At 36.4% G+C, this 24868-nt stretch overlaps 2 protein-coding genes across 2 annotated transcripts in view; both read left to right on the top strand.

Annotated features, from left to right (window-relative positions):
• The window catches only part of KCND2 (potassium voltage-gated channel subfamily D member 2), a 459099-nt gene that overhangs the window by 58169 nt on the left and 376062 nt on the right, over positions 1 to 24868 (top strand).
• Positions 11281 to 11666, top strand: LOC116759344 (60S ribosomal protein L28-like). The gene has a single exon (XM_032642999.1). The coding sequence runs from the start codon at positions 11304 to 11306 to the stop codon at positions 11664 to 11666; it is 363 nt and encodes a 120-aa protein (XP_032498890.1). The 5' UTR covers positions 11281 to 11303.

The raw sequence follows: 24868 nt of genomic DNA, 5'->3' as shown, positions 1-24868 counted from the left end.
TTGGAAGAGTTTGAGAAGAATGGGTGTTAGCTCTTTGCTAAGTGTTTGATAGAATTCACCTGTGAAGCCATCTAGTCCTGGACTTTTGTTTGTTGGAATATTTTTAATCACAGTTTCAATTTCATTACTTGTGATTCATCTGTTCATATTTTCTATTTCTTCCTGGTTCAGTCTTGGAAGTTATACCTTTCTAAGAATGTGTCCATTTCTTTCAGGTTGTCCATTTTATCGGCATAGAGTTGTTTGTAGTAGTCTCTTATGATGCTTTGTATTTCTGCAGTGTCCATTGTAACTTCTCCTTTTTCATTTCTAATTTTATTGATTTGAGCCCTCTTCCTCTTTTTCTTGCTGAGTCTGGCTAAAGCTTTATCATTTTTGTTTATCTTCTCAAAGAACCAGCTTTTAGTTTAATTGATCTTTGCTACTGTTTTCTTGGTTTGTATTTCATTGATTTCTTCTCTGATGTTTATGGTTTCTTTCCTTTTACTATTTGTTCTTCTTTCTCTAGTTCCTTTAGGTGTAAGGTTAGATTGTTTATTTGAGATGTTTCATGTTTCTTGAGGTAGGATTGTATTGCTATAAACTTCCCTGTTAGAACTGCTTTTGCTGCATCCCATAGGTTTTGGATCATCATGTTTTCATTGTCATTTTTCTCTAGGTATTCTTTGCTTTCCTCTTTGATTTCTTCAGTGAGCTCTTGGTTATTTAGTAATGTATTGTTTAGCCTCCGTGTGTTTGTGTTTTTTACATATTTCTTACCTGTAATTGATTTCTAACCTCATAGTGTTGTGGTTGGAAAAGATGCTTGGTATGATTTCAATTTTCTTAAATTTACCAAAGCTTGATTTGTGATCCAGGATGTGATCTGTCCTGGAGAAAGCTCTGTGTGCACTTGAGAAGAAAGTGTAGTGTGCTGTTTTTGGATGGAATGTCCTATAAATATCAATTAAATCTATCTGGTCTATTATGTCATTTAAAGCTTGTATTTCCTTATTTATTTTCTGTCTGGATGATCTGTCCATAGGTGTAAGTGAGGTGTTAAAGTCCCCCACGATTATTGTATTACTGTCGATTTTCTCTTTTATAGTTGTTAGCATTTGCCTTATGTATTGAGGTGCTCCTAAGTTGGGTGCATATACATTTATAATTGTTATGTCTTCTTCTTGGATTGATCCCTTGATCATTATGTAGTGTCCTTCCTTGTCTCTTGTAATATTCTTTATTTTAAAGTCTATTTTATCTGATATGAGTACTGCTACTCCAGCTTTCTTTTGATTTCCATTTGTATGGAATATCTTTTTCCTGCCCCTCACTTTAAGTCTGTATGTGTCCCTAGGTCTGAAGTGGGTGTCTTGTAGACAGCATATATATGGGTCTTGTTTTTGTATCCATTCAGTGAGCTTGTGTCTTTTGGTTGGAGCATTTAATCTGTTCACATTTAAGGTAACTGTCAATATGTATGTTCCTATGACCACTTTCTAATTGTTTTGGGTTTGTTTCTGTAGGTCCTTTTCTTCTCTTGTGTTTCCCACTTAGAGAACTTCCTTCAGCATTTGTTTTAGAGCTGTCTTGGTGGTGCTGAATTCTCTTAGCTTTAGCTTGTCTGTAAAGCTTTTGATTTCTCCATCAAATCTGAATGAGATCCTTGCTGGGCAGAGTAATCTTGGTTTTAGGTTCTTCATTTTCATCCCTTTAAATATATTGTGCCACTTCCTTCTGGCTTGTAGAGTTTCTGCTGAGAAATCAGCTGTTAATCTTATGGGGGTTCTCTTGTATGTTATTTGTTGTTTTTCCCTTGTTGCTTTTAATAATTTTTCTTTGTCGTTAATTTTTGTCAATTTTATTACTCTGGGTCTTGGCATGTTTTTCCTTGGGTTTATCCTGCCTGGGACTCTGCACTTCCTGAACTTGGGTACCTATTTCTTTTCCCATGTTAGGGAAGTTTTTGACTATAATCTCTTTGAGTATTTTCTTGGGTCCTTTCTCTTTCTCTTCTCCTTCTGGGACCCCTGTAATGCGAATGTTGGTGCGTTTAATGTCGTCTCAGAGGTCTCTTAGGCTGTCTTCATTTCTTCTCATTCTTTTTCCTTATTCTGTTCTGCAGCAGTGAATTCCACCTTTCTGTTTTCCGGGTCACTTATCAGTTCTTCTGCCTCAGTTATTCTGCTATTGATTCCTTCTAGTGTATTTTTCATTTCAGTTATTGTATTGTTCATCTCTATTTGTTTGTCCTTTAATTCTTCTAGGTCTTTGTTAAACATTTCTTGCATCTTCTCTACCTTTGCCTCCATTTTTTTTCTGAGGTCCAGGATCATCTTCACTATCATTATTCTGAATTCTTTTTCTGGAAGGTTGACTATCTCCACTTCATTTAGCTTTTTTTCTGGGTCTTTATCTTGTTCCTTCATCTGGTACATAGTCCTCTGCCTTTTCATTTTGTCTGTCTTTCTGTGAATGTGGTTTTCATTCCACAGGGTGCAGCATTGTAGTTCTTCTTGCTTCTGCTGTCTTCCCTCTGGTGGATGGGGCTCCACATATATTTTATTCATGCTTAAAAATTAGTGATACATTTACGAAACAAGTTTGAGGGGAGTAATTATGTCGAGTAAGGAAAAGTAGGTAGATGTGGGTGACATTTTTTGGAAGGTTCTTTACGAAATGTAAGAAACCCAATGCAGTTAGATTTTCATTTAATCAAGTAGTGTTTCCAGTACAAATGAATGGCTATTGATGCCTTTATATCCGATACTTCTTCTTAACTGCTTCACTGAAATTTTAATACCCCGGCATCCCAGTTTGGAGCTTCTTTTAAAGGAGTGTTTCAGAAAACTTGGGACAGAAACCTGCTCTAGATGACCACATGGAGAGTTTTACAAAAGAGAAACAAATTATAAAAGCTCAGTGTTACTTGGTTGTTTAAAATGTGTCTTTCCTCTTCCCCCTTTCTCCCTCTTTCGTTTTACAGAATATATTGATATTAATCACTGACCTACTTTAGCTTATGGAGCCTAAATTTGACAATTTTATATAAAGGTTCACATAAAATCATTTTATAATAAGTGAAAAGGGAACTAGACAAGTCTTTTGAAATTAAGCAATCAGAAATTTGGCCAACACAATAAAGACAACTTATTTAGCAGATTCAAAATCGTTTCACTTCACATGCTATTATAAATTATGTAAATCAATAAATGCATCCAGATTTGCTGTGGACAGTCTTTGGTGTTTTAGGTATCTTCTAGACTTTATCTTCCTAACAGGTATTCCTTACAGAATTGTCTGACAATTGGAAGAGCATGGGGCTGGAGAACAAATACCTGAGTCTGATTCTGTTTCAGTCACTTACTTATCTTGTTATTCTGATGTGTTAAGAAAATTGAGGTTCAGCAAGATTATCTGTAAAAGAGGGTTAATAATTCATTTCTTGAATTCTTCATAGGGTTATTGCCAGAATTAATGGAAATATTGTTTGTTTTCAAATTATAAAGAGCTTATAGTAATCAGAGATTATTATAACTACAGATTAGTTGATATAATTATGTTCCAGTGTATTTTTACTAGTTGAGTGGGTTTTACGAAGGCTGAGTTTCTTTTTCTACTCAGATCAGCCACCCTGCAGATGGTTGCTGTCAATCACCAGAAGAAAAAGATGGACAGATTCTTAGCAATTCAACCCCATTTGTTGAAAAGTAACCTAAACTGTACTGAAACAAGCAAACTCAGTTTCTAATGAAGCACTTCAGGACCTTTGCCACAATGGCACAGTTGGCAGGGTAAGAAAAATTGAAAGTTGTGCAAAGAATTTAAATATACATTTTTTTCTAGAATGCAATCCACTTGTTGCATTAATTTTGACTCCCTGAAATTTAACTGATTATATTATAATTATTCTTTCATTTTGATCAATACAGATATTTTAACTAGCCAGTTCCATCCATAATAACACTTTGGTACTGGATTCAGTAGAATAGCTATTAGCATTAATACAAATAAATTATTGTTGCCAAAATTCTACTCCATTTCATGTATTTGTAGGCAGTCTTTGAGGACCATCTTCCAAAATACTTTTCAAAACATCTCTCGGTGCCTTAGATCTTTACAACTTGTTAGTAAGTTTAAAATTTTTTACTTTTAAATGTCATGTAAATGTAATTTTTATTTCATATAAATTAGTCATAATCAGAATTTTGTCAGTGTAAGGGTGGAGAGATACTAGGTTCTTGAGATAATATATCTGTTTGACATTCTAAGCTACTTTTATATTGGTTTTCTGTTGCAGTGGACAGTTCTTTAAGAGGAGCAGAGGAAACTCTAGGTTTAGAAGAAGATAAAGTCTTAAATCCCTGTCATGGGAGCATCAAAATTGGTAAAATGGCAATGGCAGATTAGCCTACAGAATAGAATATTTAAGCAACAAAATAGAAATTTCAAAATAGTTGAATGGATGACATTCTGAAGACTGATGATAAGTATTCTACCTATTTACAAAGGCTAGAACTAATGGCAGTCAGTGGTGATTCCAGGGTCACTCATTTCATCTTGTCTCTTTGGAAAAATGTTCGATTTTCTAATCATTTTCATCACATATCTATAGAATTAGTTGCTTTCTTCTTTTGATCACTCTCATTTGTTTGGACTAGGTTCACTATGTTTCTGCAGTAACTTATGTGTCCTTGCTAGAGAGATGATAATTATTTCTGACTTGAAGAACATACATTTCAATCCAGGTCTGGAGTAAAAGTTAACCGTCTGAGAGCCTACAAACAAACCAATCAATGACATTCAGCAAAACCTTACTTTCCATATTTTAGTGTTTGTCCTAAGAGTCTAGGCAACTTGGCTCATGGGTAAAAGGTATGCAGAGATTCCACTTCGAAAACTTGCCCTCTGATACGGAGAAGGGAATATGCGTGTCACTTCATCTTTAAATTCTAACAGGTCCTGGGGTCAGCAGTAGAAACTGTTTATTTGTGTCACTCCCAGGACCCACCATGCTAAAGTATCAGGAGTCTTCCTAGTATGTAAGTTTTTTAGGCATAAGATTTTAATCTGTGATGCAGTAAATAAAGAAAAACTAGCTTCTCCTTTTTTTCCCCCAATTCTTTTCCACACAGTAGGATACTGTCACAGTTTAAGAACCTATTCTCCAAGATGGATGTGACAAGTCATCTGGAGATGACTCCTTGAAGACTACAGCCTGACTGTGCTAAGTCCCCATCAAGTCACACCCCTCCTCCCACTGATGAGGTGAGGGTAGGGAGAGTAGGATTGGGTTTCAAGAAGTAGTACAGATAGGAGACATAAATGACCCTGCTAGCAAGTCAAGGTGTGTCCATGTCTTTTATTTTTCTTTAATTTACTTCTTCCTTGCCTTGCCTGGCAGCAGTAGTATGGGGATTGCCATTTATAGTAAAACTTCCCCAAAGTTACTGCATTAGAAGCACAGTTTAATTGCTACATTCATTTTAATCATGGGTTTTTCCTATGTGGCTCAAATACTTAATCAAACTTAGGGAAGCACAAAGAAGCAATATCACAATCAATATTGCTAAGAAGTAAAAACTTATCCTAGGGTAAAAACTCAAAGCCATATATTCTAATTATTTTTTGCTAACCCTGTTGTTTAAAATGGGATAAACATAGTTACATTTTAAAAAAATTTCCTGTCTCATTCCTTTGTCACAGGAAGTATTTAATCAGAAACTATCAAGGCCTTGTCAAGAATATTATATAATTAGGATAGGGTGGGTAACTATATTGGATAATGTCTTTAGCTATCTCCAAATCTGAGAGTCTTTGATTCTGTTAATAGTCACCCTTCTTTTTCATTTCAGTCTCCTAACCTTGAAACTGCCCCTAAATTGGCCATATTGTCATCCAAGATGAAAGTTTCACCTACATTTTTTTTGTGTGGTTAATATGTTAGCTTGAGTTATTTCCAGATCCCTTGACAAATTCTGTCATGTGCTTGCCTATGTAACTTCTTCCCTAGGAAGACCTTTGAAATCAGGTTCCACGAATGGTAAAAATGTTTATATCTATTTCCTGCAGTTTAGTAGCATAGGGATATACTTAGTGGCAATAATATTCCTCTTAAAAATGGCTAAATAATTACACAAATCTTTCAGATTCTGAGTTGTGCTCAAGCCAAAATAATTCTCTATATGTCGAGGCAGTTAGAGTTATTCCAGTTCTCGAATTAAGTACTTTTGTGAAACAATCAGTATACTAAAGGTCGAGGGCAGACAGGATGAGAAAAATGTTTCCCTTAACCTTACAGATACACCCAGTGCCTTAGTATCAAGTAGGATGCTTATTAAAATCTCCAAGTAGGTAGAGGTTGGGGTTGCATTGACAGGAGAGCCTAGATCTGTATTTTGAAAAGGATTACTAGGCAATTCTCATAAACACTAAAATAGAAAAAGCAAAACAAACACTGGTCTAAGAAATTATCTTTTCTCCAGCAAGGATTTGTTTACAATCCCAAACTCTGTTCCCACATGAACAGTCACAACTGACTATGCACCGCAAGTAATTTTGTCAGCACTGGTTTGGTCTGCTTTTTTGTTGTAGTTTTTGTTTTCTTTGTAGAACTATATAATAAGGAAAAGAAAGAAAAATAATAGATGTCCTCACGAATGTACATACTTACCATACTTCAGGGTGTGACCCATATCTTTAAAATAGTATCTTTTTTAGCTTTGAAATAAGAGCAATCATATAATATTATTTCTCTTTACCTGGCAAATCAACTGTGGTTCTTACATTTATTCAACCTTTGCAGGTAAGTAATTTAAAACATGAAGGATATTGTGAATGACTTTCCATGCAGGTAGTAATATTTGCAGTTGAAGTCATTTTTTAATCTATTCAAGCAAAGATCTTCAAACCTAATATGTATATGACATAAAATATAAGGGTCCATCAGAGATTCTATTTAACCTGGATTCTGTTGATGTGTTTGTTTTTAAATTTTGTTCACTTCTGTTCCTCTGTTGGTAAAATCTGGAGGTTGGAGTAGATTCCCGGTAAATTTCCTTACAATTCTAAAGTCCTATTCCCGTAACTTTAACTTTCTAGACCCAAGAAACTAATATATACATTTGTATAATGTATATATAAGCAAATGCATATATATATTATATATATATATATAATATGTATATAATGACAAAACAAGAACACAAGTAGATATAGAGAGTCTTTGGAGGAAAAATACTTGAGAGAATCAGTTTACAAATATTTTAATGTGGTGTGGTTTTTGTTTTAAAAACAAAAGTTTTTCCGTTTTCTAACATGGTAACAAGAATTTGCTCCTTCTGAGAAATGATTCTAAGACACTGTGTTCTTTTGAAGTTTTAAAAGTTTTTTTTTTTAACATCTTTATTGAAATATAATTGCTTTACAATGGTGTGTTAGTTTCTGCTGTATAACAAAGTGAATCAGCTATACATATACATATATCCCCATATCTCCTCCCTCTTGTGTCTCCCTCCCACCCTCCCTATCCCACCCCTCTAGGAGGTCACAAAGCACCGAGCTGATCTCCCTGTGCTATGCGGCTGCTTCCCACTACCTATCTATTTTACATTTGGTAGTGTATGTAATTGAGCTGCACAGAATAAAGTCTATTTGAGCATGATATGCTGTGACTTGGTGCATCAAAAATGTCAAGCTGTTTTACACTTCAGAGTCTCACAGTAATAAAAATTGTCCTTTTATCCGTTAAGTATAACATCTTTACAGAAGAACTCTGACAGGAAGATCTTTAGAAATTTAAACAGTTTAATGACACCACTGAGCACTTTGTTATTCGTGATGGCTGTGTTGTCTTTAGACACCCTAATTATGACCATTTCATTGACTCTTATAATTTATTAGTTTTTCTTCCTTTGTATCACAGCATGCTATGGTGAGCAGAGTTCCAAAACATAATTAAAATATGAAAAACTCACAGTTCAGACATACTCTGTGGGTTTTGTTTCTTTTTAGTACCTCTTTCTACTCACCTAGTAGTAGAACGTACAGTGACTTTTCTAAGTGATAGAGTCAATCTTTGCTTGAGTTATTTTGGGAGGGAAGCTTTAAAGGGCTTTGTTTTATCTACATTATTTCTGTTCTTGCTTTCATTTTTGTCTTCTTTCTAACGTGAAGGCAGATTTCTTAGAGCGTAGTATAGTGGTGTTTTGAAGTTACCAGTGGAATTCTCTACCTCAGATATTTTGTGAATTCTCTTTCCCTAGGCTTAATATCACTTGATGCTACTTTATCAACCTCATTGCCTGATAATGAGAAAACTTACAAAAGAATTTCAATTTTAAAATGAGTGAGTGTTTTTCAAGTTTTTTTTTTGAGGGTTATCTACATATGTAGACTCTTGATAATGTTTTTAAATTGACTGCAATTATATAAAAATTTTGTAACTGCCAGTTTTAAAGAAGTCATTTGGTTTATTCAGCAAACATATATTTAAATGCACTAAAGGTTTTCTATACAGAGTTGAGTGTAATGAAGGGTACTAGCAGGCAAGAGACCTGGTTTCAGATTTTATCATTCCTACTGTCTTTAATTGCTGTAAAATATGAAGCAACATTAACTAACCTTGAATTTCAGTTGTCTCATTGCAAATTATGCAAAAGGTCCTCCATCACTGCAGTATTCAGGAATAGACTAGAGAATTATTATGGGAAAACATGTAGAAGAAACATAAACATCGCATACGTGACTGGATTGTATGAGCTTTAAGGTTCTTCACAATTTTGAGACTCTATTATTTTGTATATAGAATTATTAATTATCATTTAGATGTATATTATCATCGTATTTCAATTATAAAGGATAAATTTCCAGTTCTCTTTAGAGCTCTGTGTGTGTGTAGGTTTGGTAAGCTTATACTTCATTATTTGATCCATTTATTGTTTTATATATTAATTGAGCACATACCATGTGTCTACTATTCTAGGCACTAGGGTTACATTAGGGGAACACACATACATACAGACACACACAAAATATTTAGATAAGAGAAAGTAATAAATGCTATAGAAAACAAAGCAGCGCTAAGGAGAAGGGGGTCGGGTTGCATTTTTCACTTAAATGGTGAAAATTGATGTCATTGAGAAGATGTTATCTGAACAAAGACTTGATGTGGTTCAGGGCCATAGGCAAGCACATATCTGGAGGACAACATCCCAAGAAAGAGTTATGCTAGTGAAAGCCTTTAGAGCATAAGTATGTCTGGTGTGTTCAGTAAGGAGTTCAGGTGGCTGGAGGTGAATGAGTGAGGGAACAATTAGATCAGAAAGGAAGTGGAGCCTGATCTTGCAGTGCCTTGTTGGTGCTTGTAATGACTTGAGTTTCACTCTAAGAAGAGGAACTGGTAGAGGGTTTGGAGCAGAGGAGAGATTTGATATGATTTATATTTGACAAGGATCACTGGCTGTTGTGTTGAAATCATTTGCACATAGATGGAAGCAGGAAAACCAGTTAAGAGATGATTTCAGTAATCACTGGAATAATAATAATCGTGGCTTGGTATCAAGGTGGTAGCAATGAGAATTGTGAGAAATGATTAGGTACTGGATATATTTTAAGATATTACAACAGGATTTCCCAAAAATTGGATATGGATGTGAGAAGGGAAAAATCTGGAATGAAGCCGAGATTTTTGTCTGAAAGCAACTGAAAGGATGGGTCATCCATTTAAATGAAAAAACAAAACAGACTGAGTGGAATAGGTTTGCAGGAGGACGGGAATGAGAAGTTCAGTTTTGGGCAAGTCAGTGGGAGATATCTATTTGGCAACTCAATGCATCTGGCAGGTAGGCAGTTGTGTATAGGAGTTTGAAGTTCAGAAAACATGTCTGGGAAAGAAGTTTAAATTCGGGTGACATGGCTGCTGTTATTAAAATGTATATGCTGATTGAGGCCATGGTGTAGTGGATGCAGACAGAGGAGAGGGAGAGAATAAAGGACTGAGATCTAGGGAACTCCAACATTAAGAGGTCTGGAAGAGGAGGAGAAACCAACAAAGAAGATTGAGATGTAAAAATAATATTGTTAGAAGAGAATCAAGAGTGTGGTATCATGGAAGCAAATGAAGAAAATATGTCAAGGACAATATACTTGATGTTGATAAGAACTGAAAAGTGACCATTGGATTTAGCAATTTGGAGGTAATTGGTGATCTTGACATGAATAGTTTTGGTGTAATGATCAGGGGGCAAATCTGACTGGAGAGGATTAAGGAGCATTAGGAGAAATGGAATTGATATTACTGGGTATAGTCAAATATCTGAAGATATTTTGCTGCAGAAGGGAGAAGATAATCAGTTGTAGCTGGTAGGTGAAACGGGGTTTAAAAGATGATTCTTTTAAAATGGGAGAAAAATAACATTTTTGCTGGTGGTGATTTTCTCTACTACATAATAAAAAATTAATAATACAGAGAAAAGGGAATCAATTCCATTGTGCAGTTCTTGGATAGGTGATGGAAATTGTATTTAGTGCACAAGGGAAGGTTTTAGAGAGTAAATAATCATTATCCAGAAACTTGAGAGAAAGCAAAGTATACGGGTTCAATTGTGGGTGAATACATGTCGCTGTGAGAGTTTCTGGAGATTCCTTCTAGTTGCTTCAGTTTTCTCAGTGGAGACAAAGCAAAGCCATCAACTGGGAGTATTAGTATGGAGGTGTTAGAAATTTAAGAAGAAAGGAGAAGGTATGAAATCATCCTCAAGGAGAGTGGAAAGTACATGTACTAGGGAAATATAGTATGATTGTGGGCAACCTTCAGAGTCCTCCAACACTTTTTCAAATTGAATTTTTGAAGTGAGATCATTCAGAGTTGCTGTGTGTTTCTACATGCATATTTAACTGTACAAGTGTAGGTGTTGAAGAGATTTAAATCCAAGCCGAATTGTAATTTTGCCTAGTGAAGGGAGTTGATGGACTGAGATGTGTGTCCTTCAATAGATTGAAGGTCCCAGTGGGCATATGACTGTTAAGGTTGAGATACTGCAGCAAATGAGCTGGAAAGAGAGGAGATGATGGTCGGAGAACTGAGGCTGCATGAAACAGAATTGTGAAAGTATGGGCATTACTAACAATGGATAGGTCTAGAAATGGCCAGGCAGTTAATTGGCTGAGATAATAGGGAAGACAAGATATTTAGAGGGAAGAAGATTAAGCAATCACGAGGCCACATGTCAGGAAGGATCATATATGTATATATTGAAGTTGTCAATTAAATCAAGAGTCATGTTGGAGCGTATCCGGCCGCCGCCACGAGAGGAGCTGCTGCCATGTCAGCGCATCTGCAGTGGATGATCATGCTGAACTGCTCCAGCTTCTTGATCAAGAGGAACAAGCAGACGTATAGCACCGAGCCCAATAACCTGAAGGCCTGCAGCTCCTTCCGGTACAACAGGTTCATTCACCGCCGGACTGTGGGCGTGGAGCTGGCGGCAGACGGCAAAGGGGTCGTGGTGGTCATAAAGCGGAGATCCAGTCAGCGAAAGGCAGCCACTTCCAACATGCGGACCACCATCAACAAGAATGCCCGGGCCGCCCTCGGCAGCATCCGGCACGTGATCCGAAAGAACAAGTACCGCCCGGGTTTGCACGTGGCCGCCATGCGGCAGGCCTGCGCAGCCAGAAGCCTGTGATGGCGAAGAGAAAGCGGACTCGCCCCACGAAGAGCTCCTGAGCGATCTATCCACTTCCCCAATGCAGTAAAGCTGTCAGCTGATTTGCCTAAAAAAAAAAAAAAAAAGGAAAAAAGAAAAAAAGAGTCATGTTGGAAAGAGTGACCATTAGGCCAGAGCTAAAATAGTTGGGAAACTTGGAAGAGTTAATTGCAAGGTTATTAAGTGACTTCAACAATGAAGAAAATGAGCAGTATAAAATGGTGACAGGAGATTAAAAAACAGGATTTACAGGGAGGAGAGGAGAAAAATGGTATAGAAAGGATCATCTATAATGGAAGTGGACATCTTTCAATGTGACCTTTCATAAACGGCAAACTCTTACATGAGTTTTAAAACTTTATTCTGTCTAGCATAGTGTTGACACTCACTAAATAATTATAACTGGTTGAACTTTTATGTTGATATTTAGAATAGAGAAGTAAAGTACTTTAGACACAAAGTGTCATGAAAAAGTACCTAGATGAGAGATGCTAGAGAGAATTCTGTGTTAGAGAGAAAAAGTATGAAAGAATAAGGCAGGTGTGGGTTCCAGTCAGGGCTCTGCCATTTGTGAGCTGCGTTCTTTCTTCATTAAGGTATTTCATCTCTGCAATGGGGATAAAAATAACTACCTCAGGGAGTTGTTGTGAGGGGTAAGTACAATGATTTATGTAAAGCACCTGGCACAGAATAAGCCTTCAATTAATGTTAGTTCCCCCTAAAAGTAGAGATTCAAATATTGAACATATTTACAGGGTACTGTAACAAAGATAGATTTCTGAGGGAAATAATTTCTATTTCTGTCACCGCTGATAAATGATTCATGAACTCATTCATACACCAACTGTGTGTTATTTCAGTGACTTGAGAATGTGTTCATGGACTCTTACAGATTTTCTTTTTTCAATTTCTAGCTTTATATTACTTATTATAGCACCTACAGAGAACACCAATCAGAAGAAAATCTGGCCATTATTCTCTTTCATAGTGAATACTAAAGCGTTAATTTTTTGTTTTACTTTTTAAAATTATACAGATATATGATTAGCATGATCATTGAATAGTATGCAATTTTTAAAAATAATTAAATATTTAGAATATTTTATGAATATGGAATGCATATTATTGAACGATGAGAGTATAAATCTAAAGACAATATGCATTTTCTATTAAAATATGCTCATGTTGGGCTTCCCTGGTGGCACAGTGGTTGAGAGTCCGCCTGCCGATGCAGGGGACACGGGTTCGTGCCCCGGTCCGGAAAGATCCCACATGCCGCGGAGCGGCTGGGCCCGTGAGCCATGGCCACTGAGCCTGCGCGTCCAGAGCCTGTGCTCCACAACGCGAGAGGCCACAGCAGTGAGAGCCCCGCATACCGCAAAAAAAAAAAAAAAAAAAGCTTATGTTGAATGAATGTTATTAAATAATTGTATTTGCTTATATACAGAATTCCAAAAAGCATTGAGATATATTCTCAGTCATTTATGGTCAATGAGGGAAGTAAAAAACGACCCGAGAAAAACAAGGGTACCATATAAAGTTGTATATTGGGGCAGAGAGAGGAGCTTCATTCCATCCCTTCATTCATGGAGGTACTTAGGACCTTTGTGATCACCTAGAAGCTTATAGTCCTTATTGAATCCTCTGTGTACAGCCAGAAGAAAAGTACAAAGGAGAAAAGTGCATGAAAGATTTTAAAAGTTTCATAGGCCAGGCATCAGAGTAGTTGAACGTCGTATTTGCCCACATGGCATTGGCCAGAACTAGTCATAAGGTTCACCCAGATGCAAAGAGGTTGGGCAATGCAGTCTAAACGTGTGGCAAGAAGGAGGATATGTGCTTATGGATGAACTAGCTCCTCTGTTCTGGAGTTGATGTATTACTAGGTGTTAAATTAGAAGTTAGGTATGAATTCTGTGGTACTACAAAAATGTAGAAAATGGATAGGTCATTTTAAGCTGTCTGAGTACCAGATAGCCCGATAATGCTTCACAGAAGATATGAACGATCCAGGTAGGCCTTGCAAAACTCAGGGTATTTGGTTTGTCAGGAAAGGGTCTGATATGTTTTTCAAGGAGCAAATAACAGTGAGAGTAGGAATAAACTTGCAGTATATTTCAGCGATGAAATTAGTCTGTGGGGGAATTGGCTTTAATTACTAAGGCATAAGATATCCTCATATATTGATTGGATATGTAAGTTGGACCAAACTAATGTCCGTACTGGATACCAAGATGAGAAATTGTGTGATTATTGAGAAGCCATATTTGCAACTATGTTGTATTGAAAGTAGTATAATGTTGACAATATACTTACTTAAGAAGTTCATAGCAAATGCAAGCATAATCTGGCATTCTACAGTTCGAATCTTTTATTTTATGTTAATCTGAATAAAGAAGTATTTTAACATGATATTCAGAGTAGCTTCTTTTTATAGAAAGCATTGTATACACTGGTGAGTGCTTATGCTTATTTCCAGGCAAGGGCTTAGAACCTCAACTATCATTCTAGACATTACTGATAGATCCATAATTTTAGACTTGGAAAGAACTTTTGAGGTAATCGAGTCCTAAGGAGTCAAAAGACTTTTCTAAAGCATCACAGTTTATCCTAAATCTAAATCTAGATATAGATCTCCTAAATTCTACAGTTTAAGATTGTTATCGAAGGAAATCATATTTTCTGTTGTCTTAATTATACCAACTAAAGTGTGCATATCTTCCATAGAAAGGGTCTTCACTAGGTTGTCGTATTACTTTGAAAAATAGCTTAATTTAGCTGCAGATTAAGGAAAAATAGAATAACTAATGTGACACACAAGTGGATATACATTAGAAAACAAATTATGGAGAACAGACTATACCGCCTACTCAGAACTGAACCAGACAAGATAAAGCATATAAGAACAGATATTGCAGTAATGAGAGCGCAGCTGTTTAGGATTCTACGGAAATGTGGGAGACATTATTCACGGAACAAAGGAAAGAAACTAAAGACAACTTTGAAGCAGCACCTTCATATTTAGCTTTATATTGCATATTTTACATATTTTAATCATATCTCACTTCCTTCCGAAATAGACTTGAGATAGTTTATAACAAGATAATGTTACAGTAGCATGGATGCAAGGATAAGACAGGATGGGGTAATGGTGTAATAATACCAGATTACTCATATTAGGTTACTAATGCTAGGGGTAAACTTTTATTTAGGACAAACTTTTGGCATTTAGTTTCTTGATATTCAAATCAAAAAGAAAAACAAAATTATATTTTATTTTTTGGTAAAATAATATTTAGTAAGAAGGAGCAAGTGGGCTTTTATCCCCCCATAGTTCTGATCTCTAAGAGGAACTAATTTCTCAATTATTTAATAAGATGGTTTTACAAGAGTTAGCTTCACCATTATGCCATAAATAAATACTAAACTTTTATTTCTTGCCTGGCTCTCTGCTGAGTTCTTGGGACACATAGATGAAGAGGAAGCATGCTTACCCTTAAGGAGCTCACAGATAGGAAAAAGGTAATTGGGCAGTAAATTCAATAAATGAGTTACTTGTAAGCCATAATGGTAGCCCACAGGAAAGAGTGTTCAGCACAGTCATAGAGAGAAGACCCCCCACAGGGTAAGAAATGTTGAATTGATCTTAAAGTATGAATAGATCAAAGATTAAAAGAGAAATGAGCAGAACTTTCTCTTAAAAAATGCATAATTTTATGCAGATATTTCTGAGAGAATCTTTGGAGGACCAAAACAGTATAGTTCAGATGCTTAAAACAGGATAACTGGCTGGATGAAAAGTACTAAAATTTGAGGAATGAGCATTTGATTGATCCCTTCGACCCTATTTGAACATAATTGGTCATATATATTTTTCACCTGGCAGTATGCTTTTCTGCCACATAAGTTGTAAGATTGAGACCTTACAAATTTTTTTTTTACTAAAGTCTGGATTATTTTTAATTGTGGTAGAATACCTATTACATTAAATTTATCATAACCATTTTTAAGTGTGTAATTCAGTATTGTTAAATATATTTAAATTATTGGGCAGCCAATCTCCAGAACCTTTTCATCTTGCAAAACAAACTCTATATCTATTAAATAACTCCCCCTAAATGCCCATCGATAGACGAATGGGTGTAAAGAAGATGTGGTACATATATACAATGGAATATTACTCAGCCATAAAAAGGAATGAAATTGGGTCATTTGTAGAGATGTGGATGGATCTAGAGACTGTCATACAGAGTGATGTAAGTCAGAAAGAGAAAAACAAATGTATTTTAACATGTATATGTGGAATCTAGAAAAATTGTACAGATGAACCAGTTTGCAGGGCAGAAATAGAGACACATATAGAGAACAAACTTATGGACACCAGTAGGGGAAAGTGGCAGGGGGGTGGTGGTGGTGGGATGAATTGGGAGATTGGGATTGATGTATATACACTAATATGTATAAAACAGATAACTAATAAGAACCTGCTGTATAAAAAAATTAATTAAATTTAAAAAATTTAAACAATAACAACTCCCAGTTTTCCTCTCCTCCGTTCCGTAGTAACCACCATGCTACTTTCTATGAATTTGACTATTCTAGGTCTCTTGTGTAAGTGGAATCATACAATTTTTTTTTTTTTTTTTGTCGGTACGCGGGCTTCTCACTGTTGTGGCCTCTCCCGTTGCGGAGCACAGGCTCCAGACGCGCAGGCTCAGCAGCCATGGCTCACGGGCCCAGCCGCTCCGCGGCATGTTGGATCTTCCTGGACCGGGGCACGAACCTGTGTCCCCTGCTTCGGCGGGCGGACTCTCAACCACTGTGCCACCAGGGAAGACCCATAAAATATTTTTTAATTGGCTTATTTCTCTTAGCATGATGTCTTCAAAGTTCAGCCATGTGGTCAGAATGTCCTTCCTTTAAAGGCTGAATAATATTCTATTGTATGTATATACCACATTTTATATAACCATTCATACATCCATGGACATTTCTACCTTTTAACTGTTATGAATATTGCTGCTATGAACATATGTGTACAGATATCTCTTAGAGACCCTACTTTCAGTTCATTTGGATATACACCCAGAAATGGAATTGCTGAATATATGGTAATTCTATTTTTAATTTTTTGAAGAATCACTATACTGTTTTCCATAGTGGCTGCACCATTTTACATTTCCACCAGCAGTGCAGAAGAGTTCCAATTCCTCCACATTCTCCCTAACATTGATTATTTTATGTTTTTCTGATCGTAGCCATCCTGACGGGTATAAGTGGTATCTCATTGTGGTTTTGATTTGCATTTTTCCAACAATTAGTGATGTTGAGCATGTTTTCATATGCTCCATGTTTTCATATTTATAATATTCGGTGAAAAAAATGTCTATTCACGTTCTTTGCCCATTTTTTAATTGAGTTATTTAGGGGTTTTGTTGTTGGTTTTAGTTCTCTATATATTCTAAATATTAACAGCTTTTAGATATATGATTTGCAAATATTTTCCACCATTCTTTAGGTTGCCTTTTCACTCTGTTGATTGTGTCACTCAAAATGTTTTTTGAAAAAAATCAGAGGAAATCCAGTAGCTGAGATGTTAGTGGAATAGGGAAGAAGAGTCTTTGTCCTGGAAGGAAAATGAGAGTGTGAGTCACTAATTAATTCTATTTTAAAATATTAGTTGTTAATGCTTATCTTGACAAGGCTGAGATTATGGCTTTCAAGTCCATAAACCCAGAACAGACTATGTTGTCCCATGCCATATCTAATAAAAATGAAAAGACAATTTCAACTGTAAAATTTTAACTTTTCCAAATATGAGAAAAATGTATATTTATTATGAAAGTAAGTAGTTTCTTCAGAATTTTCTGCCTTTATCTCTCTTTTTCTCATCTCTCTTTCTCAATCTCTCTTCTCTGTTTCTGTCTTTCTCTTTCTAAATTTCTTTATACTGCTCCTGCCTGACTGGTCTCTCTCTTATGTAATCTAGCACACTGTCTTGATGAAAATGTGAGAGAAACTTCTTTTAGATATTTCACTGACTGATATGAGCATTATTAATAAGAGCTGTCATTTCTGTTGTACATGCTAAGTGCTATTTTTGCTCTGCTCTGGAAAAGAGGAGGATATGAGAGGTTATTTCCCACATAGTTCTTTCCCTCAAAGACATAGTTCAATGGGGAAATGTGAGGCAATAAAACTGGATGAAATATCTTTGTGGCCTTCAGTGTCCCATAACTATTTTTCATTGAAACTGTAGTATGAGCGACATTTACCCAAGTAGTTAAGTCCAGATCTTTACATTGTTTTGAATAAGTTGTTTCTAAGAGGGTGTAAACTCAAAAATGTTAACTAGCATCTACATGATCTGTTGCTTTGAAGATTTTCCAAGCCTTTTTTTGGTCTTCCAGTAAATAGTTCTTAAACTTATTATTAGGGTCTTCCAGCCCTTAAAATACTCAAGTAGTCCTAACAGGTTTTGGGCTGTGTATATACAGTTGAAAACAAAGAGGCCTCATTCTTACCCAGCTTTTTAACTTCTGCATCTGGGCCCTTCACTTATGTGGATTTGCAAACTCAGCAGCAACTGCATTAAGGAGCTGAGTAAGCTCAAGAAGGAAGCTCTCATGTTGGACACTAAAAAGTACATTTTCTAGATGAAGATAAATAGGAAATTATTGAACACTATAATGCTGTGTCTTTGATTTCAAATATGGTGAAGATTTCTCTTAGGTGTCCTACAAACCACCATTCTACAGAATGAAGTGATTGTTACAGATGAGTCTGGCCACAGTTTTCCTCCTGTTATGGACCGAATGTTTGTGTCCCTTCACAGAATTCCTTTGTTGGAATCCTAACTCTCAAGGGGATTGGTATTAGGAGGTGGGGCATTTGGAAGGTGATTAGGTCTTGATGGTAGAGCCCTTATAAAAAGATACCCCAGAGAACTAGTTTGCCCCTTCCACCACGTGAGGTTACATCTAGAAGGTGCCATCTCTGAACCAGAAGGCAGGCTCTCACCAGATAACGAGTGAACTGTGAGAAATAAATTTTTGTTGTAATAAGCCACCCAGTCTGTGGTATTTTGTTATAGCAGCCTTAACAGACTAAGACACCTCCCTAAAAGGGCTAACAGAGGCATGGCTTCTGGGGATGCTGGCAGCTCTTGGAGGTCTTTCTGAATCGAACTTTAAGAAGCCATTGCTGATTATGTTACTAAAGCCTCTAATGATTATTTTGTTGTTCAAATGATATTAAAAATTGAAAAGGCTATCAATTTAGAACCAAACAAAGTGGGCTCATGTGCCTTGACAAAGATAATATATATCTTGCGAGATAAAGGTCAGGTCTTATCTGAGTCAGGAATTTAGCACTAACCATTTTTGTACATGCAAGGTAGCTGAGACATAGTTCCTCTGATATAAACAGAGATCAGAGCAGCCAGCCTGCTCTATCCTCCATAAAACCTGATCAAAACATACCTCACAAGCTCATTGTGAGTAAATGCAGTCTCCTGGATCTAGCATTCTTTCTAACAAAGAATATGAAAGACCAAAGTGAAAGGGTCCTATCTTGCTGCACCTTAATAGATGTGCTTTAGCCATTATTAAAGGTATGTTTAGGGATTAATCATATCTGTACTTTTTTAGAAATATAAGATTGTATATTTCTAACTTTATGTGTTTTAACTGTTGCTTCTTAATTCCTGTAGTTTATTATAATATCCTTAGAAGGCAGATGCTATGCGTTACTCATTGGCATATCACTGGCATATCGGCATATCACAGGACTTGAACATGTGTCGCCTTCCTAGAGGGCCCATAATAATATACCAAATACTCAATAAATATTTGTTGAATATGTGAATAAACAAGTTGACATATATATTTGTGCTACAGGTTCCAAAGAATAATTTTAATTGACCCACTCTAGAATGGGTATCATTCCACTCTGTTAACATCTCACCATGTCTCCCATTTATGGGAGGCTTATACTACTTGCCATTACCTCTTTCTCAATCCTCTTAAGATATTTAATTTTGTCCTTTTGCATCCACCTAAGGAAGACTCACCACGCTCTCCTGATGCTTCTCAGGGATTAATTAAATGAACATCTCAAGTGATGTGAGAAATATGAGACCATCATCATCACCACCATCATCACCAACACCACCATCACCATATCATGTATGAGCTACTCCCCCACCCCACACACATGATGCTTTCCAAGGGAATGTGATCATTTTAATAGTGTCTTTCTGAATTTAATGCACCTACCTTCGATGTTTATCCCCATGAGGTAACTATGAGTAAAATAGCCTGAAGTGCAGCCACTAGTCTCAGATAATATCCTTGGATGGATTTTCATTGTGGAAATACTTGACTTTGCTGGTCTTTTGTTTTTTTTGGAGTGCATAGTTGCTATGCTGGTTACTCAAATTTGCCCTGCTGTTAAACCTTTCTCAAGGACTCTTACTACCTATAAAGAGGAGCTTTTGAACTTCTGTATTATTGAAGATACCATCCAAGTTAATTTATTCAACAAATGTTTCTGTGCAGCTATTATAGCCCAGATACTGTTCTATACACTTTATGTATCACTGAACAAACCCTGCAAAGACTCGGGCCCTCTTGGGGGGTTTAATTTTATTTCATTATTTTTTTTATTTTAAAGTTTACTTATCATTTATGTTTGTTTTTCTATCTTTCATTCCTTTTAGTCTGTAGTTCTTTACAGACTTCATAAGAACAATGGGATCTTAATGTTATTTATTATTCCTTCTACAAGTGCTTTTTTAGTTCCTTTACAAATGCAATAACAGTAATTGAATTAATTATATATTTGACAGGTAGATAACACTATACTGTATGTGAACTTGTCTCCATTATTTAATGGATAAGAATTTTGATAACTTCATATAACATTATTTTACAGATTTTGGAGGTATATACAATAATATCGTTTTATGAGGTAACTTTATCAGTGTTTATAAAAACTACTAAGTTATTAAAGTTTTCATCTGTTACCATTATATGAGGTGCTCTAAGTGTTCCATTCAAGAAAACAGACAGCATTTTCACTGAGTGAGCATAGTCCATTTTCTCAACCAGTTTATTTCATTAGATTGCAGAATCTCATGCTAATACAATGTTAAGATTGCAGATTTCAACCTTCATAACCCAAGGGAGTGAAAAGTCAGAGTTTTAATAACAGCATTAATTTCTTTACATTTCTTATGCCTTATAGTAAAGTGTACACTTAGAACACTAACCAGCAATAGTGGAATTATATATAATCAATGTCGGACAAGTTAATGTTACTAAGAGGATCTTAACTTTCATATTCTCTGATTTGTTTTTATCTTTTTTTTAACATCTTTATTGGAGTATAATTGCTTTACAATGGTGTGTTAGTTTCTGCTTTATAACAAAGTGAATCAGTTATACATGTACATATGTCCCCATATATCTTTGCTCTTGCATCTCCCTCCCTCCCACCCTCTCTATCCCACCCCTCTAGGTGGTCACAAAGCACCGAGCTGATCTCCCTCCCTGTGCTATGTGGCTGCTTCCCACTAGTTATCTATTTTTTTTTTTTTTTTGCGGTATGCGGGCCTCTCACTGCTGTGGCCTTTCCCCGCCGCGGAGCACAGGCTCCGGATGCGCAGGCCCAGCGGCCATGGCTCACGGGCCCAGCAGCTCCACGGCATGTGGGATCCTCCAGAACCGGGACACGAACCCGTGTCCCCTGCATCGGCAGGCGGACTCTCAACCACTGCGCCACCAGGGAAGCCCACTAGTTATCTATTTTACGTTTGGTAGTGTATATATGTCCAAGCCACTCTCACTTTGTCACAGCCTACCCTTCCCCCTGCCCCTATCCTCAAGTCCATTCTCTAGTAGGTCTGTGTCTTTATTCCCGTCTTGCCCCTAGGTTCTTCATGGCCACTTTTTTTTTTTTAGATTCCATATATATGTGTTAGCATACAGTATTTGTTTTTCTCTTTCTGACTTACTTAACTCTGAATGACAGTCTCTAGGTCCATCCACCTCACTACAAATAACTCAGTTTCCTTCCCTTTTATGGCTGAGTAATATTCCATTGTATATATGTGCCACGTCTTTATCCATTCATCTGTTGATGGACACTTTGGTTGCTTCCATGTCCTGGCTGTTGTAAATAGAGCTGCAATGAACATTTTGGTACATGACTGTTTTTGAATTATGGTTTTCTCAGGGTATATGCCCAGTAGTGGGATTGCTGTGTCTATGGTAGTTCTATTTTTAGTTTTTTTAAGGAACCTCCATACCGTTCTCTATAGTGGCTGTATTAATTTCCATTCCCACCAACAGTGCAAGAGAGTTCTCTTTTCTCCATACCCTCTCCAGCATTTATTGTTTCTAGATTTTTTTTTTTTTTTTTTTGCGGTACGCGGGCCTCTCACTGTTGTGGCTTCTCCCGTTGCGGAGCACAGGCTCCAGACGCGCAGGCTCAGCGGCTATGGTTCACGGGCCCAGCCGCTCCACGGCATGTGGGATCTTCCCGGACCGGGGCATGAACCCATGTCCCCTGCATTGGCAGGCGGACTCTTAACCACTGCACCACCAGGGAAGCCCTTGTTTGTAGATTTTCTGATGATGGCCATTCTGACCGGTGTGAGATGATACCTCATTGTAGTTTTGATTTGCATTTCCCTAATGATTAGTGATGTTGAGCATCCTTTCATGTGTTTGTTGGCAATCTGTATATCTTCTTTGGAGAAATGTCTATTTAGGTCTTCTGCCCATTTTTGGCCTGGGTTTTTTGATTTTTTGATATTGAGCTGTATGTACTGCTTATAAATTTTGGAGATTAATCCTTTGTCAATTGCTTCGTTTGCAAATATTTTCTCCCATTCTGAGGGTTGTATTTCCGTCTTGTTTATGGTTTCTTTTGCTGTGCAAAAGCTTTTAAGTTTCATTAGGTCCCATTTGTTTATTTTTGTTTTTATTTCCATTTCTCCAGGAGGTGGGTCAAAAAGGATCATGCTGTGACTTATGTCATAGAGTGTTCTGCCTGTGTTTTCCTCTAAGAATTTTATGGTGTCTGGCTTTACAGTTAGGTCTTTAATCCATTTTGAGTTTATTTTTGTGTGTGGTGTTAGGGAGTGTTCTAATTTCATTCTTTTACATGTAGCTGTCCAGTTTTTCCAGCACCACTTATTGAAGAGGCTGTCTTTTCTCCATTGTATATTCTTGCCTCCTTTATCAAAGATAAGGTGACCAAATGTGTGTGGGTTTATCTCTGGGCTTTCTATCGTGTTCCATTGATCTATATTTCTGTTTCTGTGCCAGCACCATACTGTCTTGATTACTGTAGATTTGTAGTATAGTCTGAAGTGAGGGAGCCTGATTCCTCCAACTCCGTTTTTCTTTCTCAAGATTGCTTTGGCTATTCGGGGTCTTTTGTGTTTCCATACAAATTGTGAAATTTTTTGTTCTAGTTCTGTGAAAAATGCCAGTGGTAGTTTGATAGGGATTGCACTGAATCTGTAGATTGCTTTGAGTAGTAGAGTCATATTCACAATGTTGATTCTTCCAATCCAAGAACATGGTATATCTCTCCATCTATTTATATCATCTTTAATTTCTTTCATCAGTGTCTTATAATTTTCTGCATACAAGTCTTTTGTCTTCTTAGGTAGGTTTATTCCTAGATATTTTATTCTTTTTGTTGCAGTGGTAAATGGGAGTATTTTCTTAATTTCACTTTCAGATTTTTCATCATTGGTGTTTAGGAATGCAAGAGATTTCTGTGCATTAATTTTGTATCCTGCTACTTTACCAAATTCATTGATTAGCTCTACTAGTTTTCTGGTAGCATCTTTAAGATTCTCTATGTATGGTATCATGTCATCTGCAAACAGTGACAGCTTTACTTCTTCTTTTCTGATTTGGATTCCTTTTATTTCTTTTTCTTCTCTGATTGCTGTGGCTAAAACTTCCAAACTATTTTGAATAATAGTGCTGAGAGTGGGCAACCTTTTCTTGTTCCTGATCTTAGTGGAAAGGGTTTCACTTTTTCACCATTCAGAAGGATGTTGGCTGTGGGTTTGTCATATATGGCCTTTATTATGTTGAGGAAAGTTCCCTCTATGCCCACTTTCTGAAGGGTTTTTTTTTTTATCATAAATGGGTGTTGAATTTTGTCAAAAGCTTTCTCTGCATCTATTGAGATGATCATATGGTTTTTCTCCTTCAATTTGTTAATATGGTGTATCATGTTGATTGATTTGCATATACTGAAGAATCCTTGCTTTCCTGGGATAAAAACCCCACTTGATCATAGTGTATGATCCTTTTAATGTGCTGTTGGATTCTGTTTGCTAGTATTTTGTTGAGGATTTTCACATCTATGTTTATCAGTGATACTGGCCTATAGTTTTCTTTCTCTGTGACATCTTTGTCTGGTTTTGGTATCAGGATGATGGTGGCCTCGTAGAATGAGTTTGGGAGTGTTCCTCCATCTGCTATATTTTGGAAGAGTTTGAGAAGGATAGTTGTTTGTTTGGTAGAATTCGCCTGTGAAGCCATCTGGTCCTGGGCTTTTGTTTGTTGGAAGATTTTTAATCACAGTTTCAATTTCAGTGCTTGTGATTGGTCTGTTCATATTTTCTATTTCTATCTGGTTCAGTCTCGGAAGGTTGTGCATTTCTAAGAATTTGTCCATTTCTTCCAGGTTGTCCATTTTATTGGCATACAGTTGCTTGTAGTAATCTCTCATAATCCTTTGTATTTCTGCAGTGTAAGTTGTTACTTCTCCTTTTTCATTTCTAATTCTATTGATTTGAGTCTTCTCCCTTTTTTCCTTGATAAGTCTGGCTAATGGTTTATCAATTTTGTTTATCTTCTCAAAGAACCAGCTTTTAGTTTTATTTATCTTTGCTATCGTTTCCTTCATTTCTTTTTCATGTATTTCTGATCTGATCTTTATGATTTCTTTCCTTCTGCTAACTTTGGGGTTTTTTTGTTCTTCTTTCTCTAATTGCTTTAGGTGTAAGGTTAGGTTGTTTATTTGAGATGTTTCTTGTTTCTTAAGGTAGGATTGTATTGCTATATACTTCCCTCTTAGAACTGCTTTTGCTACATCCCATAGGTTTTGGGTCGTCATGTTTTATTGTCATTTGTTTCTAGGTATTTTTT

The sequence above is a fragment of the Phocoena sinus genome, chromosome 9, assembly GCF_008692025.1.
Source record: "Phocoena sinus isolate mPhoSin1 chromosome 9, mPhoSin1.pri, whole genome shotgun sequence".
Lineage (NCBI taxonomy): Eukaryota > Metazoa > Chordata > Mammalia > Artiodactyla > Phocoenidae > Phocoena > Phocoena sinus.
Note: the sequence above shows the minus strand (reverse complement) of the source record. Positions and strands in the feature narration are given on the sequence as shown.